Below are 18,871 nucleotides of genomic sequence, written 5' to 3' on the forward strand. Positions count from 1 at the left end.
ATTTGAAAAATAGACCCGTTGGAAATACTTATCAAATCGATAAAGTTTCACCGGAAGTGACCTTAAATTATCTGCTTTAAACCCATGTGTCTTTTCAAGTATGGCATCTTGAGACCTTTTTGTGGGTCTAATCATGACGTGTGAAATGTCCAAAATGACCCTAAAATGTCAATTTAATACCAATGTGGCTGACTTCCTTTGGTTTTTTTTTGAGAGCCTTTTTTAAGTCTACACATGAATAGACATGCCAACCAAATTTCATGTTGGGGTTGGATTTGAAAAATCAAGCGTGCGCTTCATGTTATACATCCCTCCCAAATGTCATGTCGCCAAATGGAACCGGCTTTGGCGGCCGAATTTCCAAAATTCAGTTTTTCACATCTTCTCCAACTTAGATGTGAATTTCCACCGGGATGAACACAAAATGTGCTGATGTTTTGATAAGCGATTTATTTTTTAGCTGACAAAGAAACTCAGCAAATATCAGGAGGCCTAAAAATGTCAAAGAGATGCGTAACAGATAATGAACGATCTCTTCCAATATGTTGTGAATCAAGTGTTAAAATGCTCCACAAACATGTGCCCACGCCCCCCCCCCCCCCCCCCCCACACACACACACACACTAGCTGTGCAGCTGAACAAGATCTCTGGCTTTTTGCAGGTTGTGGTCCACGGCTCCGTCCAAGAACTGAACCCATGTAAGTTCGGCTTCGCCACAGATGTGACTGGACCTGGTTTGGGGGTGGGGAAAGCGACAAACAAAAAGACGACAGATTATCAAACCGTACTTATGTAAGTGACAGAATTGTCATTAGGCAAATCAAGCCAGAGGCATCTGGCAGCGTTCCGGACACCCACAACTTTTTCCAAACACACCCAAATATTTGTCTTCCTCCACAAAAATGCCACTTCCTTCACACCTGTTCACATCACGCCTCACTGACTTCTTGCCATGCCTGACTTGAATTCTTGCCACTCAAATTAGAAATGAAACAGGTTATGCCCAACTTGAATTTGAAAGCAAGTTAAGAGCCACTGAAGCCGTAGCATCAGGCCCGTCGGCAAATGATTGCCGGTCCACAAAAAGCATGTACGTGTCTAAAAGTCAACAATCATGCCCAACGATATACATTACAAAGCCATCCTATACAGCCGTTGCTTTCCGAGGGTGTAAAACGCAGGATGGGAAAGGATTAAGACATTCTACATTCACTTCATAATCTCTTTGCTCATGGCAGACTGAAAAAAACTAAACAACAAGCAGAAAAGTGGCGCTCACCTGATGATAGCAAGAACCTTTTTCAAAAGCGCCCCCAGTTTAGTTACCTGCAAACAAAATGGACATTTGTCATTTCTGCCAAGGACTGTGTGTGTGTTCCACAAGTGGAGAAAAAAAATTCATGCAAACTCAAGAGAAAAATTGATAAGAAGATGAGAAGAAAAGCGTAAAACTGTAGAGAGGCCTACTGGATCACTGAAGGAGGTCCGGAAATGTCTGGCAATTATTGGACGTTTTCTACATGTGACAACAATCTCCTGGATTGTATAAGAGTGTGAGCGCCAAGTGTCTATGTGTGTTTATGTATACAGGTCCTTGTGCCATTATAGTTTACGAATTTTAATAATGGTTATTTTTCTAGTTCATTTTGAATTTTACATTTATTTAGTGTTGATTAGTTTTCAGGGCGGGTTTGTTACTTTTTACTAGTTTGAGTTTTATTTCAAAACACTTAGTTTTAGTATTTTTTTGAGAACGTGTTTACATGTGACCAAGAAAAAAAAGACCATTGTGAGTATTGTGCTGTGAAATAAAAAAAAAAAATTCCAAACAGTTTAATGACACAAGCTACAGTTTATGGTTTTAACACTCCACAGACTTTGAATAACAATAGGTGCCATGCATGCATGCATGCGCCCTAATTATAAAGATTGGATATCGTTATTGTTTTATTTTCTAAATACTGTAGTTTTTCAAAGACATATATATTGTTTTAATGCTTTTGTTCAATTTCATTTAAAATTAAATGTAATTTTTTTTTTTCTCCGATGAGGTGAGGTTACCAAAACACTCCATCCATCTGCTCCTGGCCCCCTCCGTCAAGTTTTAGAAGCCACGTGGTTAGTTTTAGCAAGTTAAAACTAATGTTGTTACAGTTAGTTTTTCTAAATCATTTTATTTTTTATTTTATTTCGTTAACAAAAATGTTTCTTTCAATTTTAGTTTTAAGTTATTTCGTTAGTTTTTGTTGGCCATGGCTTGTGCATAAGTACGTGTGCATGTTTGTGTGTATTTGTTAGTGCAAATTTGTAGGTGAGTGTTTGCGTTTTATTATGTTTGCGTTGTAGACTTACATGACTGTCCACACCGTCGTAATCCACAGGTGGGTAGAGACACAAAGCCAGGTCATCAACTCTGTTAAGAAATAAAAATAGCATGATGAGCATGTGGGATTGCGTGTGTGTGTGTGTGTGTGTGTGTGCATGCACACGCCCATGCGTGTGCCAGTTTGGTTGTATTTGATCAACAGTGGGCATGTGAAGACAAGACCTTTTTAAACAAACAGCATTTTTGTTTTTGCTACTTTGTCGCCTCTGAACAAAGGCAAAGTGGTGCTGATGCTTATATATGCCACACATTATGAGGTAATCCCCCCCAAAATGTTAGCGGGGTACGGTTACTTTTACTCGTAGGTGGATAAGTAGGTGAGTTGGTTGGACAGCTAAGCAAGTTAGTAGGGAGGAAAGTCGTTAGGCAGGTGGCGTGTGTGCATGTGCGTGTGTACGTCGTATGCGTGTTTATGCGTCGTGTCGCATATCCACCCTGGGCTGATTCCCCTGACGCCGTCAACCAGGTCGTCCAGCTGCGCCACGTTCTGCGGCGTGAGGGCGTCCCCATGTGTTTTGACGGCCGTCATCGTTTTCCTCAGGCAGGCGGCGGCCGCCTTCATCATCCCCTGGCAGGCGGCGACCACACGGCGGTCCTGCTCCGACCAGTACGTGTCCCGGTTGCCCCGCGGCTCCTCGCCGTCTTCCTCGTCATCCAAGACATCGCCGAATGGGTCGTGGGCCTCGGACAGTGCCTAGTAGATCAACGGCGACGTTCCTGTTCAGGTGGAGGTGTGCACAGGATGGCTGTGTTGTGTCTGAGCGGCCAGTACCTGCTCTAATTCCTGAATTGCGTCTTTGACGATGCCGCTTTGCCCGGTTAGGACCAGTACCACTGCAGCCTTATTGTCTGGAATGAAAACATCAATATTAAGAGATCATAATATATTTTTCATGTGGCAAAATAAACAAGCTCATGCTATTGTTAGCTAAATAATTGTAATTCCTCAAGATAATGTTCAATTACTGGATGGTGATGCGCATTTAAGTTAGTCAAATTTAGGTCAAGACATAACATTCCACAAGAAAATTATTTCATGTTTTTGTGATTAGCACATTGCATAGGCCATTATCGCAATATTGATATTTTTTCAACATATCGTGCAGTCCTAACAGGCAGGTCAGAAAGTGGGTAGATAGGTTCCTAAGAAACTCAGCAAACTGGTGTGCTTGGCACTCCCTGTTCAACATTGGGCTGAAAGCACACTGACTTGCCATTTTTTAAACCCTTTAAACCAACAGTGCCATCTACAGGACTCAAAAATACAACAACTGGTTCATGAAGCAAATTTGAAGCTTCATTTAACCGTCACTACAGATTGGTAGATAGGTTGCGTAGAGCAGCTGGGATATACCCACTAACTAACCTTGAGGTAGGCAGGTAAAGTGGTCACATGCTGACCACACGCCTCCTGTAGACGTCAGCTGCTCCTGAGTCAGACTAGGAAGAGATAAGTGAGTTCTTCACCTCCACTAATCCAAAGTCGTCTTTGTTGGTCATTGTGTGTACCTCTGTAGAGGTGAAGTGAGGATGACCTCCAGGAGCTGCCTCAGCCCCTCCAGAACCTGCACGGTGGCGTCTCGGACTTGCTGACGCAGACTGACGCCTGACACAAACAAGGTGAATAAAGACAGAGCACAACATTTCCTGGAATTTTCCCACAATGATGCTGTAGGAACAACTCTGAGACAGAATGGTGGGCACCAAGTCAAAATCCTGCCATCAAAACCAAAACAGAGGCGGGACGACACCTGCGTGTAAGGGAATTCTGCAGTATTGGGACGGGTGGCACTAATAGCCGCTTTTATACCGCATACAAATTACCACCTTTTCTTCATATTTGGGATGTATAAGCGGCATTGGCATGAAACAGGGACACAACATCAACTTGTCAACTTTACACCTTTAAAGGTTGTATCATATGTGGGCTGACACTGCATAAATTACTTTGGCCTGTTATAATGCCAATCCCCGCAAAGGCGACTAAATATTCGGTTACACCACTGTCGCCTGAAAGTGGAAGATGGTGTCAATCAGCATACGTTACCTCGGCTCTTGGGAAGCCAGTAATAAACGGTGGAGAGGCTGAGGACGCTCTTAAGCACAGAGTCAGACAGCTGTTCTACATCCTGCGGGAAAGAAAATCACCCAAAAATAGAATTAATTGTCACAGGCTGATCTTGTGATATTTTCCAAAAATGTCCCACTGACTAACTTGCTGTGATGGCAATGGCGGCTTGGAGAAGGCCAGGCTGATTTTGGTGGCTTCTTGAGATACAGCCTTCACCGCCTGGTCTGGAACACAGCATGAGCATTAGCATTAGAGCTTCCATTAGCATAAAACAGGTATAATTAGCATGTAGCTTACGCTAAAGTACTCAACTCAAAGTGTCCCAAAAGTTGGAGAGGTTGAAGTCGCCATCCGACTCATTGGACTCTCCATCTGAGAAAAAACACAAATGATAGTGTTAGCATTTGAGCTGCATGCTATGGAAGCACGTCTGACAAAATAATGCCTGGTGGACTCAAGTGCGTCTCCCATTGTGTGGCCCTTCGTTTTCCATTATGTCACCTACAAGGGCTGTCGTTATCAAATGTTTTAATTTTTTATTCTATCGATTAATTGGATAACATTTTAGTTTGCATCAGAGTGTATTGTCAAAAAAATTTTCATCAATTAGTGTTTATTAACCAATTATAGTTGTTTATTTGGTAATGTTGTTTAGTGATTAAAAAAATATGAGCTAATTCATATCCATCCTGTATGTAGGCATGTATTGTAACGTAGACGTATGACGTCAGGGACGACGTAACCACTCGTCTGACGTCACGGACTCTCCTACTTTAAAAAAAAAATAAATTAATAGATTAATGTGACTATCACATTAGCCGTCTTGGCTCAGTTTTGCGTCAGTACTGCTGACGTCATATCAGTGGCAAGATGAGCCGACCTGCTCCATCTCACAGCCTTGTGGTTCGAAGTTACGTTAGTCTTTAGCTCCACGTTACGCCAGTGAGTCCGACAATGCTAACCATGCTAACGTTAGCATTATTGAGCTCGGCGGGGCGCTGTTGAGCCCGACTGACCTCGAACTCGAGTCATGACGCACTGAACGGAGTTGAGCAGGTTACGGACGGTCAAGCAGACGTTTTGGGCCGCGTTGTCCTCCGCATCCATGGCGTCGCCCCCTCAGTCAAGTTTCCAGCAGACGTGTTGTTGTGGAACTCAAGTTGGCAACCGAAGTACGCCTGTCCGTGGGACGCGGGGACCAATAAAGACAACGCACAGCCGGAAGCTGGAGTTAAACAGGAAGATTTGGTAGCTTTGGCGACATCTTGTGGTCATTTGTGGAGGTACGTACCATATTTTCTCAACGTGTATCATAGTCAATATTCAATTTATTCAAATTTTATACCGTAGTTATAAAATAATTGAATGCTTGCCCACATTCAATGTACCATATAAAACATTTTATTTATACTGTACATACTTAAATACAAAATACTTGGAAACCTTTCTCACTCTAATTTCTTGTGATCTCTTCCCAAGGGATGTGTGTGTGTCTAGGCGACAGATTCAACTCAGTAATGAGCCTGGGTGAATTACTATGGTGTGCTTGCATAAGGAGAAGGTTGGAGGCGAAGGAGGAAGAAGAAGGGATGATGCAAAGGATAGGGAGAAGAGAATAGGAGGAGGAGGAGGGAGAAGGGAAAGAGGGACAATGGAATAGGAAGGAGAAGGAAGAGGAACGATGAGGAGGAGGAGGATGAAGTCGGAAGAAGGAGGAAGAAGACTGAGAAGAAAGAAGCGGGAGAAGGAGAAAGGAAGAACATTGTTGCCAACTTTGTAATCCACAATGTTGTCTACCGTGTACTGCTATGTGACCCGTTGTTTTCCACTATGTCACACACTGCTATGTCCACTTTATTCCCAACTATACAATCCACTATATGTCACCCACTATGTTGCTTTGTTAACCCGGATGCCACTCATTTCCTGTCACTCACTATTATGTCGCCCATTGTGTCATCGATGTTGACCAATATGACATCCATTAGGTCTCTCACTGTTGTCCGCTGCATCGGTTGGTTGTGCTGCACAATATATGGCCCACTACTACGCCCGTGATGTTTTCTACATGCACTACAAGAACAAGAACATGTTTGATTGTTTGTAGCTGAAATGTGTTATGTTATTGTGTATTCTTGTGTGTATGTCTGTATGTGCCCCTGCCCCTCCCAACCCCACAAAAGTACATTTGTAATAGTCTACTGCGTCCAGCTCAGTGAAGGGGAACAGGAGACGGGGAGTGTAGACAGAGGCGGGAAGGAGGTGTGTGTGCGTGTGTGGGGGTGTGCGTGTGTGTGGGGGTGGGGGTGTGTGTGTGTGTGTGTGTGTGTGTTGGAGGAAGACAGATTGTGTCAGGTAACGAGATAGAAAAAGGAAGAGAGGATTTGTGCTCCACTCAGACAGACATTACCTCACACTCTGCTGCAGTGCCGTGATGTCGCCAACTGTCTCACATTATGTCACCAGCTAGGTTACCCAATACATTATGTTCTCCATTACAGTATTCTGACCTGCCTATGTTACTCATTGTTACCCGTAATGTTTCCCATTATGTCACCCCGCTTACTGTACATGTCTCATTATCAACCATGTATGGCCACTGTCAGGTTCCACTTACTAGGACACGCGGGACCCCAGGAAGGGGCAGCAGAAGGCCATTATGACTTTTGACATGTGGTCTAATGAGATATTAATGATGACATCTAATATTCATTTAATTTAATTCATCACGTAAACATTTTAACGACGCAGCCATTTGCCTGAGAAATTTGAAGAATTGAAATAAAAAGACGACCCTCGCTGTTGACGTCACCATGCACTTGCGCTTCACCACTGACGTCACCACATGACGTTTCCAATCGACATGTGCCGTCATATAGCCACGTGACAAGTCCATGAAGTGGTTCGCCTCGTGGCGTCTGCGCATGCGCAAAGGAGAGAGAGAGAGAGAGAGAGAGAGAGAGAGAGAGAGAAAGAGAGGCAGAGCGAGAGAGAGCGAGAGAGAGGGACTTCCTCGCCAGACGTCTGCTTAGTTGAGTCGCCGGTCACACGGCGGAAAACACGGAACAAATGGTACCGAGCCCGAACAGTTAAATGATAGATAGATAGATAGATAGATAGATAGATAGATAGATAGATAGATAGATAGATAGATGGAAAGAAAGTGATGAGATTTTAAATATTCCAACTTTTCATGGGCGTCCTGAACGCAACAGCCGCCAATGTCTCGTGCGCGTGTGGCTGCGCGCGCCTCAGCTCCGTGCACGTCATGGACGTCAGTGAGTACATGATTATAATTATTCTTGTGATTAATGCATTGTGGATCTCTTGAAGCTCGCGATGTGTGTTGAAAAGTTACGAGGGTCAACTTATCATGTTGTGCGCAAAAAGTGAATTTAGTTCTACTTTTTGAAGCTCGGAGACGTCAATTTTGACGTGTGTTCTCGCGAGATTTTACGTTTATCGTTATTTAAACGTGAAACGTATTACTTGCTGGGTGCAAAATGAAATGGGTGTGGGAAAAAAATGGGTGAGTTCTCCGGTAAGAGTTAGTGTAATTTTTTTTTGTGGCTTCGTCATCCGGAAGCAGACGTCTAGCCGGGAAGTGTGTGTGTGCGGGGGGGTGGGTGTGTGTGTGTGTGTGTGTGTGTGTGACAGGGAGGTCATCATACCTCGACTGAATACTCTTCTCTTGCTTTTTATTCACATTGCATTATGTTGTCTATATGAATCATATTTCTCCACACTGGGATGTTTTTGACTCGGGCAATTGTCCCAATACGTTTGTCTTTCATTTTGAGCCCATTGTCACCCATTATTTCTCCAACCCTGTTGTCACTTATCACCTATTAAAAATCCCATCATGTCATCTGTTAGCTCTCCCATTATGTCTCCCAGTATGTTGCCCTCTACACCACCATTTACAGTTTGTCTCTCATTATTTCATGCACTATATCTTCCACTGACACCCACTACGTCTCCCATTGTTTTCCATGAAGTCTCCCACGATGTTGCCAACTATGTCTCCCTTTATGTCCTACGGCATTATGTCTCTCCACCTTTTAACCTGCCGTAGGTGTCCCAAATACTTCCTCTGTCTTTCTCACATCCCCCTGATGTGGAAGTTACTACTTCTAATTGCAGGCTACATGCGCGCACACACACACCCACACACACGCACACACCCACACCCCCCCCCCCCACACACACACCTGTTCCAAGTAGATGACTTGCTGGTCAAAGAATATGACATCACCATGACTCACAGGCTAGACGTGTGTGTGTGTTCATGTCTTGATGTTGCTCAGCTGGATGACATCACTTGAAGAGTGTGCTTTTGAAAATCAGACCCCAAAGTCAGATTGAATTGGCAACATGAAATTTGGTATACATGCCTGGAATGAGAGGACCCACAAAAAAGGTTTTCATGAAGCCATGCTGGAAAATTGACTGGAAAAAGTCGGCCGTTTTGATTTGCGGGCTCATTTTGTTAAGAAATTCTTAGGTGACTCCTATAGTTGTGATGACAACACGACCTCCATCTTTAAAAAACAGACCAAAAAAAAAAAACCCTCCTCATGTCACTGGAGCTGTCAGCTGTTTTTTGTTTCTCCGTCTAGACGCTGGCGACTGAGGCGCCACAAAAGCAGCGCGTCACATATGCAAATGAGGCTGGCATGCATGTCTGGAGGCTTCCAGGCCTTGCATATGATCTGCATACAGGCCGGCGTTTAGCCCGAGCCCCGCACATGTGTGAGGTCGCCTTTGTTGTGTCATTCATTAGTCTGGAGTCCGAAGACGTCAACACACATGCCGCCTCTTTCTTGAATTTGTGTCTGTGTGTTTTTGTGTAAATAACCCGCATTTATCTGGGCCCTCGTTAATTAGCCCTCAAAATTTGTATAGCAGTGTCATCCGATGTGGGCGCGTTAGCATTCTGATTTGAAAGTGTTTGCAAGTTAAAGTGTTCGCGAGACCCAATTCTATGCGTCTCAAAGGGATTTGGGGACAGAAGACAAACGCGGATTGTTTTCAAAAACCTTTATTTTCCCGTGGGAGACTTGTCTTTTTGTTTTTTTTCCTTCTCATTTTATACCGCGTGGCCGACCCAAAACTTTTGTCAAAATTCCCAAACCTGAATATGGAATTTGGACAAAACACACATTGGAAATGAACGTACAAGTGTACCAATCAGTTATCCAAGTGCGGTTTTGTTTGGGTTTGTGCACACGTTTGTTTTGTCTACACTCAAGGTTTGGACCCACACGCGCGAATGTACACGCACGCACGCACACACACACCGCTTGTGTCTATTATCTACTGTTGTTAGTTTTTTGTTTTCTCTCTAGTCATATAATAAAGTTGTTTTTCTTAGGCTGATATTTTTCTAAATGCCTTCTTATATCCCGTACATGCTTATTCAATGTATCTTAAAACAGCGTCACTGCCATTATCATCGGCCAAATGCTAACACCTGATGGGAAACGCCATCAAAGGGTTAACCGGAAATTGCATTGGTATTCCCGTTATTTACTCCCGCAAAAATGTGACAGCGGCGCATGCAAATGCAACCTCCAACAATACTGGCATGTGTGTACTCTGTGGAAACAATTCGAACTGCTGAAGTTTATTGCTTCAAATTTTTATGAGTTCACTCACTGATCGGAGCTCTTTTTGTGTCGTCACTGGCAGCGATGTTTGTCTCTCTCTCTCTCTCTCTCTCTCTCTCTCAGGCACACACACACACACACACACACGTCATTTAAATTTGAAAGGGTGCGAAGTCAGTCAGTGCTAAGGGTGTGTATGTGTGTGTGTGTGCATGCGTGTGTTTAGTCTGGTTCCTTCTGGCTGGCATTCTAATAAGGCACACACACACACCCCCACACACACACATGAGCTGTGAAAGGCAGACAAGCAGCTGATCATAATGAGCTTTGATTTTCATATGTTTCAGACACTGTGTGCTTGCGTGCGGGGGTGCTTTTGTGTGTGTGTGTGTGTGTGCTTTGCCATTGAGAGACATGCAAGAGTCATTTGTATCAATTTTATTCCTTGACGTTTCTTAAAGTGGTTTTAATGCCTCAGCCAATCTGTGGCATTTCCCAAAATGTTAGCATAAGGTTAACAGAAGGCAAAGTTGTGTGTTTTTTTTTTTTTTTGCAAAAACAAAATATGTAATTCTCATTTTTTTTTGTTTACTTGGACGATAAACTTCATGTGGGGAGTGGCAAGAAACCACTTGAAGCCTCTTTTTTTTGAAAAATTGATGCTATCAGCCAAACTGCTGAGTTGAGTTTCCTGCGTTTGGACCTAGAAAAAAATTGGCTGAATAATGGCTTGTATCACAAAAAAAAAAAAATCTAAGTTGGCTCACTTGTATGTCAAGGCATCACTGCATTGATATGTCATATTAGCTTTGAAGGCAATGTTTAAGGCAAACACACACACACACACACCCATTCGTGGGAGTTTTACGGAGCAAAGTTCCCACACTTGTCGGCCTCACTGTGACCATGCAGCACAAAGTCAAAGTGTGTGTGGGTGTGTGTGTGTGTGTCCTCTATATAGCCTTTCTCATGGAAATTGGCAAGCAAATTGTGTGACCTACACACACACACACACACACACTCAGCTGTCTGTGCTATTTGTGATCATCCAGACTGCCGAGTCATGGTGGGACTGGTGGACGGGAGCGGAAGGGCGTCTACTCTTCTTTTCTTCCGTCACTTTTTTATTTTTTTTTTATTTTTATCCCCAGACGATTTTTTTTCTTTCCTTTTTGAATAGTAGGAATTATGAGCCTTTAGTGCAGTAACACTTCTTGCTACCATTTACTGGGGCAGCACTGAGAACCACTAGAAGAGATGCGGCGTATTTAAGAGTGAGAGAAAGAGGGTAGAGAAGGTCCCCAACTAAACTCCAGTAATCTTGGTCGTGCTTCCAGGGCTGAGTGACGACGTGCTTGCGAGTGTGTGCTCTGTTTGTATGCGTTGCTGTTCCATGATCGTTTTAGCATCTTGGCTAATTTCCGTTTTTTTTTTTTTTTTTTTTGCTTCGCAATCAGACTTTGATGAGACAAACATGATATGATTTGGTTGAATGATTTGGTTTTGTCTTTTTTAAAAAAAAATGTTGCCTCTCATGTGAGAAGTCGTCATCGGTTCATAAGTATGGCTTTATTTATTATTAAAGTTCTCGTTAGGACCTAGTTGTTGTCCACGTATTATTGGATTTGATAACTTGGTGCTGGTATGGTAAACATTCAGTTTAAGATGGGTTCTTTTTCAGTCTTTTGGGTCGTTTTGGGTTTCTGGCGATGTTTGGTGACTTAATTGGTCCGGTCGGGTCCGAATCTGAGGGTAGGTAATGTTCCTGGGCCCCTGCTCATGTCGAGTCCTGTGCCCACCGACACCACTTAGGTGATCCGGGATTTAAAACAACTCTCCCGCTATAAACATGCCATGGCTGTATCTCACCGTTTTGCTTGTTGAAACAAAAGTGCGACAATTAAACATGACACATCCTTCAAGACTGAATAGATACTGTAAATATTGGTGATCGCCGCCGATATCACAAACTAAACAAATGCTTGCTTATCACCGGCACGTTTTTTAAATTTTTTTCATTTTCATTGTACTGAAACACTTCAGCCTTGCGGAATATCCTACTTTCATTGAACGCCACATGCCTGCATCCTTTTTCCCCAAGTTGAAAGTTGAGTTCCTCATTATATGACATGCACCCCCCCCCCACTCAACACTTTGCCCCCCACTACCCATCTGTCTTTGCCAGACAGCCCCCCCCCAACAACAGAGCCCCCCTTTTGTTCATAGCCTTTTGCAGTGAGAAAGCGGGTGGGGGGAGGGGGGGGTCCAAGGGGGTAGTGGGGGTCATGGTCAGCTGTTTGAGTTTTGTGTGGGAATGCGAGAGGGGGGTAAAAAAGAGGCGACAAAGGTTGCACAATCACAGTGACTGCGTGTCGGCCGGCCGGCGAGGACGCATTTTCAGCCATCGTTTTTTGTTTGCGTTTTTGTTGATATTATTATTTTTCATTCGTCGTCTCAATTTCGTGTGCGGGAATATCAACATCCTGACGGAAGACGAGCGACGATGCATCCTTCTGCAGGGGCATACAATCATGACAAGTGTGTGCCGACGCAACTTTGCGGTGAGTCGGGCAACGATTTCGCGATATAGTCGTGGTTTGAGCAACGATTTATTGGAAGAGAAATCGCTGCGGTCAGAAAGATCTGTTGATGAAAATCAATTAAAAAGTTCATATAAGGTGATTATTACAAAGTAAAATATTGTAAAAATACTGCTGATGTCACAATACGGCAATAATGTGATCAATATCGATCAATCGTTATTGATCTATTTAGTCTAAATATTTTTAAAAAATCAAATAGTTTAACAGAGAACTTAAATAACCTCAAAACGTGATACAATAAATTTACGAAATCCTCCTAAAGATATTACTTATATTTTACCAAAATAATACCACGATACAACAATGTCACCGATGTAAGAAATTTGTTGTAAAAGAAATGCAGTCATTTCATATCAAAAATGACTTTTCTCGCAGATTGCCATATTGGAATGATAATGGTCATGCGCTCTAGATATTTTAGCAATTTTTATTTCATCATAATTTCACTTCAGCAATGACATGAACGGCAAGGAGAAAAACTTAAATATAGACATTGGATAATTTCCTTTTTAAAAAAAAGTAAATGTTAAAGCAACTTGTAAAATATGCCCCACAGAATGAATTGAAACATGAAAGAAATTCATTCATTTGATGCTCTTTAGAAATTATTGAAAATTTAACAGAAAACCATGCAGCTGAACTTGTCAAAATGTAAATGTTGCAACGATTTCACAATACTTGAAGGACGTGATAATTAAAATCAATGAGGGAAAAAAACGTCAAGATGCAGTCTTATTGAAAGATTTTATCTATGATGATATCACAATATGGTATAAATCGTTTGTGTGTGGGGAGGGGGGGGGCGAGTCACAGGACATTTACAGCACTGTGTCTACTGTCTAGACATTTGTGTGTTCGTCGGGGTGTGCGTGTGTGTGTGTGTGTGTGTGTGTGTGTGTGTGACCTCTTAGTGCACCCTGTTAAAAAAAGTGTGAGAAAAGCACTGTGTGTGCGTGTGCTGGGGGGCGGTGAAGCATTTGGAGCAGACTGCTGCTAAACAAAGCCCGCCCTGTCTGTCTGGTCTGAAGTGTGTGTGTGTGTGTGTGTGTGTGTGTGTGTGTCTGGGGGCCTGACACACTAAACCTGCTGCATCTCATCATTACAGAGCAAATCATTTGCAGAGGTGGAAAGTACTTGAGAAAGGGTCTAAACTGTCTGCTTCAAAGGCAAATCGCAGACTTGCTGTGTCTGTTCGGACGTGGCTTCTTGAGACTTTTTTGTGGGTCGACTCATGACGGACATGCAAACCAAGTTTCATCTTAATAAGGGTAACTGACTTCAAGGGCTGAATTTTTGAAAAAAAAAAACAAAAAAAACATTTAAGAACCTTTGGGAATTAGTGATGGTAAAATGAAGCTTCCAATTTGCTTAATTAATTAGTAGTTGTATATATTTTGGGACTCGTCTGGGTGGTACTGTAGGTTGAAATAAAACGGTTTATGAAATGGCAATGTTGAACCGAGGGTGCCATCTAGAGGCGTCAGAAAGCACTACAACTGGTTCATGAAGTCAATTTGAAAATTCGTTTTTTCATCGCTACATTAAACGCTAAATTTGCTGGATTTTCAAATATTTTTAAGGATCCCTGGTAACAGGAAAAACAAGAGGCTAAACGACTGCTTCAAAGTCGAATAGCAGACGTGCTGAGTCTTTTCAGGCATGGCGTCTTAAGAGTTTTTTGCAGGTCTAACTCACACAAGGCGTAAACCACATTTCTTGATGCAAACTGGTTTTCTGGGCAGGATTTTCAAAACATGGACTTGCCGCGGATATATTTGAAAAAATCTTTATGTGTTTTTTTTTGTCGTGTGCAGCCCAGCTGGAGTTGCTTCAGATGGTGGTGATCGTGGTGGTGATGATGGTGATGGTGGTGGTGATCACGTGCGTGCTCAACCACTACCGACTGTCGGCGCGATCGCTGCTCTCCAGACAAGCGTCGTCGGGGTCGCCGACCGGGCCGCAGGGGCCACGCCGACAACTCGCCATGGTGAGTTAGGCAACTTCATCCTTTTCTTTGCAGAATCACAAAAACGGTGCAAATGAATGGAACGTCACTTCCAAGCATAAAAAAATATTCATGATAAAAAGAAAAGTGATGGTTGAGGGTAACTCATGAATATTCAAGACTTCTCTTTCACACTACAATGTTACATATTCCATAAAACATATGTTATATATTGTGTAATATTTAATATTTCAATAAAATTGACATTGGTGTGGAATTTTTTTTTTTTATCTTGCATGATCAGGACTTTTTTTAAGAAACCGACATTTTTATTCTTCTTATATTCTTCTTTTATTATTTATATTTTTATTATTTATTAGAAGAATACACCTTTTTCATCTAAAAAAAAAATAATTTTGCTTTGGGAAAATGTTTTTTTTTTTGTTACGATTATAACTTTTTATCTCCCCAAAGTCTTGCATTTTGCTCAAAATGCAAGAAAAGTCCAACGTTATACTCATTTGATTAAAAAAAATCTCCAAAAAATAAAACTTGTACAAATTTATTGTTGAAAAATCTAATTTATCAAACTGAAAGTTACTACTTTTTTCCTCCAAACCTTGCACCTTTGTTTTCATAAAATTGTCACCTTTCATCTTGAGACAAATACTGTTTTTTTTATCTCATAAAACATGTTTAGGGAAGAGATCCAACTTTATTCTTGACAGAATGTTTTTTTTTATCATTGTAACATTACAACTTTTATCTTTTATATACTTTTTTCCCTCCTAAAATAAATCTGTATTTAATTCTTTTCTTTTATTATTATTTTCTTTTCAGGGTGTACGGCCCTAATTTAAATTTTTGCATATTGATAAGATTATGAGATAATGCATGTCATTAAGATAATTACCTTTGTCTTATCATTAATATTTTTCCCAAATTTTGCTCATGTGGCCATCAGGCAACGGGTCTGTGGAACTCAGAGGGTCCGAGCAACGTCGGGAATGAGGTAACAGCAACTTCCTGCTTCCTGCTTCCTCCTATGACATCACAGTCACATGACCTTCCTCCCTTCTGCCTGGCAGCACGGGTTCCACCCCCGCGGTTCAGAACGAGGGGTACCATACAACCCGCGGCGTTTCCCGCAGGGCTGTCCCCCTCCCGCCGCCCGCTTCCAGCCCACGTTCCCGTTCCTGCGCCACGACCTGATCATGGACCTGCCGCCCAACATCTCGCTGTCGGACGGCGAGGAGCCGCCGCCCTACCAGGGCCCGTGCACCCTACAGCTGCGGGACCCCGAGCAGCAGATGGAGCTGAACCGCGAGTCGGTCCGGCCGCCGCCGAACCGCACTGTCTTCGACTCGCACCCCTTGGACCCACCCACGTCTTGCATCCGCGCCAGGTAACCCGGGAGCCTCCCAAAAAGTCTTCTTCGAACTAGATCTTTCAGGACTAGTTCCTTTTTGGGGGGATTGGGACCCTCTTTCAGAACTAGTTCTTTCTCTACCGTTTTTTTAGGCCTCGAATCGTCTTCAAGGTTGCTGTCTGATGATGTCACTCATTTGTATTGTATTAACACGCGCCATTTTCTCCACAGCCTTCAGGCAAACCGGCAGCACAAAAAGGAAGGAGCGCCCCCTACCTACAGCGAGGTGGTAGGACACCTCTACCACCCGCCTCCAGAAGTGGACAGAAACACAAAAGAGAAATCGGAAGACCCTCGACAGGTGTGACTCCTTGAAAGCGAGCTAGCGACGACCGGTCAGTAACCCGTGACGACCGACCTGCACTCTGATTGGTTGGGAAAAGAGACGGTTTGTGCCTCACAGCCTCGTTTCCTGTTGCACAGCATTCTACTTCCTCTCGAAGGACTGTTACATATTTGCTTGTTTGTTCGTCTTCTTCACGTTTCTTCTTCTCTATTTGTTTCATTTAGCCACTTGAATTTTGGTTGGTCTGCTTGAGTCGCGATTCAATAAGTGACTCGAATAAGGCACAGACAAACGATTGGAGGTGAAACTCTGATCTAAGTGCCCAGGGCACAATTTCAGGAAGTCCACTTCCATTCTTGCAAGGTTGAGGACATTCCAAAGCGACAGAAGGATATTCTCTTCAAAGGAAGCTCGTGGACAAAATCGAGTTTTCATCGTTATGTAACCTGCTTGAAATGAGCTCACCGTATATTTCTAGGACCATCCGAGAACTGGGACATCCTGTGCTTGTGCTGGGCCATATTAGCGTCAGGACTGCGGGATACTAGCACATGAAATCATTTGTTCTTTGCCTCCTTTTGATCTTTTACTAACTTAGCATACGCTAAGAGTTCTGCCTTAATGTTCTCCACTGGACGCAGGAGTCGACGCTAACCGATTAGCAAGTGAGATTCTTTAAAATGAATTCTACGGAAGCTTTGCACAAGAAAACTCCAAAACGTCCGTGATGAGCGACATCATTTCTAATCAGTAATAGATGTTTGATTTTTTTTTTCTTTTGCTTGTTTTTGAGAGAGAGAAAAAGAGACTGTTGCCATCCTGTCTGCCGTCTACTTGCTAACTAGTGGGAAAGGTTTTATTTTATTTATATGAAAAGAATTGCACTATTTTTGTTGTAATATAATAGAGAGACTTTAATTTGTAAAAGGAGCTCTGTGCATTGGACTCACACTTTTCTTTCATTTCTTTACAATCTGATTTGAAAGACTCAATTTCAAATTTCAACTCATTCACTACGAGCTGAGTAAAATAAATGGATCTTTGACGACTTTCGCCGTCAATGGTAGTTAAACACACCATTGGACTCATGTACATACAAAACACATCACACCATTTCGGCTCATTATGTAAAATTATCAATCAGAGAGGCCCGTTATTTTTCCCCTGCCTTCCAATGGACGGAAGTTTGCCCTCCCCATACACACTCATTCTTGTCTTCCCTACGTATAGGGACATCCACACATGTACGCAACTTTACTCTAGTTTCCTTCCTGTTGTGGGATTACACATGCAAACCATTGGCTGTGAAACCCTCACCCCCCACCCCCTCTAGCCACACGCACACACACACACACACACACACACACACAGCCATCTCACTCTTCTATTTGTTATACTAACAAACATAAACACAACCACGCACACCATTCTTATTTCTATCATTTCTGAGATTACGTATGCTGACTATTTGACACGCATGCGCACACACACACTTACACTCACAAAGATTGAGACACACTCATTCTTATCTTATTGACAACGCGGGGTGACATGCAGATCATTTTGTGTGTGTTAGAGTGTGTGTTGTTTCTGTGTGAGCACTTTACTGCGTCAGACAAAATAAAAACAACCGATCCAAGTGAGCCACTCCCCCACCTTTTTCATCACGCGTCGGCCTGTGACTGGTCGTCGCAGTGCGGACACATGGAAGTGTTAACAAATGACACGAGTGTCAGCGTCGACCTGTCTACAAAACCGTCGCAAATAGGCACAGCAGACCCAACAAATCCAGCAACCACTAGAGTCCGGTCTTTATGCAACAGCGCCCTCCACAGTGAAACGGCCACACTGTAAGCGCTAATGACAGCATGACTGCTAAAGTTGGCTTGGTCGTAGTGCGGTTGTCCTCTCTGTGAGGGACGCGGCGGGTAAGACAAGACCGGACGGGTTCTGATCAGGGATCCTGCAATGCCGATTATGTCTCTTTTTTCTTTTTTTTTTTCTTTTTTTTTTGCTGGCTGATGAGTGTAGGAGGGCGGGGCTCTTCGAGAGGCTCAAACACGTGAATGTCATTTACATCAGTGTCAAGTGTGGACAAGCAGCAATGTTTGAACCACGTTAGATTGAAGCAGTGTGTATGTGTTTGTTCTTGTCATGCTATTATCTTGTACCTCACTGAGGTGGCATTTTGAGAAGCATGGATATGCATACACACTTCTCCTTGTTTTTGTCATGTTTTGGGCTACCGTTATATACCTTGCAATGTAGGAACCGCACACACACATGCACGAGCACGTATGTATGCATGCACACACACATTAACATTTGTCCTTGTTTTTGTTTTATTGTGGGGCTACCATGTCGCCCCTATAACCACACTCACACTAACACACTCTCCCACACGAATACACTTATACTTGTTTTTGTGACATTGTGCTGCCATGGTTTGAAGTCAGAACATTGCTCCTCTGCCTTTTGTTTGTGTGTGAGAGTGTGTGTCCTGAGAAAGCACTGCTGCTGTCTAGACTGTAAACCAAACAC

At 42.9% G+C, this 18,871-nt stretch overlaps 2 protein-coding genes across 3 annotated transcripts; one reads left to right on the forward strand and one right to left on the reverse strand.

The window, feature by feature from the left end:
• Window positions 1-606: 606 nt before the first annotated feature.
• On the reverse strand, window positions 607-5,663 carry ccndbp1 (cyclin D-type binding-protein 1). The gene is made up of 11 exons (XM_088309079.1): window positions 5,475-5,663; window positions 4,771-4,830; window positions 4,603-4,682; window positions 4,435-4,516; window positions 3,897-3,993; window positions 3,754-3,827; window positions 3,160-3,236; window positions 2,822-3,081; window positions 2,354-2,414; window positions 1,281-1,327; window positions 607-732 (listed from the first exon to the last, which is right to left on the reverse strand). Exons 1-11 carry the CDS (start codon window positions 5,563-5,565, stop codon window positions 624-626), a joined length of 1,038 nt encoding a protein of 345 aa, XP_088165205.1. The 5' UTR covers window positions 5,566-5,663; the 3' UTR covers window positions 607-623.
• Window positions 5,664-6,798: 1,135 nt separating this feature from the next.
• On the forward strand, window positions 6,799-16,540 carry pmepa1 (prostate transmembrane protein, androgen induced 1). 2 transcript variants are annotated; one of them, XM_088308859.1, is made up of 5 exons: window positions 6,799-7,736; window positions 14,485-14,657; window positions 15,580-15,627; window positions 15,704-16,020; window positions 16,216-16,540. In XM_088308859.1, the coding sequence occupies exons 1-5, from the start codon at window positions 7,652-7,654 to the stop codon at window positions 16,349-16,351; spliced, it is 759 nt and encodes a 252-aa protein (XP_088164985.1). In that variant the 5' UTR covers window positions 6,799-7,651; the 3' UTR covers window positions 16,352-16,540. The 2 variants fall into 2 exon arrangements, with proteins under 2 accessions (XP_088164985.1, XP_088164986.1); XM_088308860.1 differs by lacking the exon at window positions 6,799-7,736 and adding an exon at window positions 12,370-12,628.
• Window positions 16,541-18,871: the final 2,331 nt, after the last annotated feature.

This window comes from Idiotropiscis lumnitzeri, chromosome 11 (assembly GCF_059441095.1).
Source record: "Idiotropiscis lumnitzeri isolate Australia: NSW breed Sydney's pygmy pipehorse chromosome 11, RoL_Ilum_1.0, whole genome shotgun sequence".
In the NCBI taxonomy this organism is placed as follows: Eukaryota; Metazoa; Chordata; class Actinopteri; order Syngnathiformes; family Syngnathidae; genus Idiotropiscis; species Idiotropiscis lumnitzeri.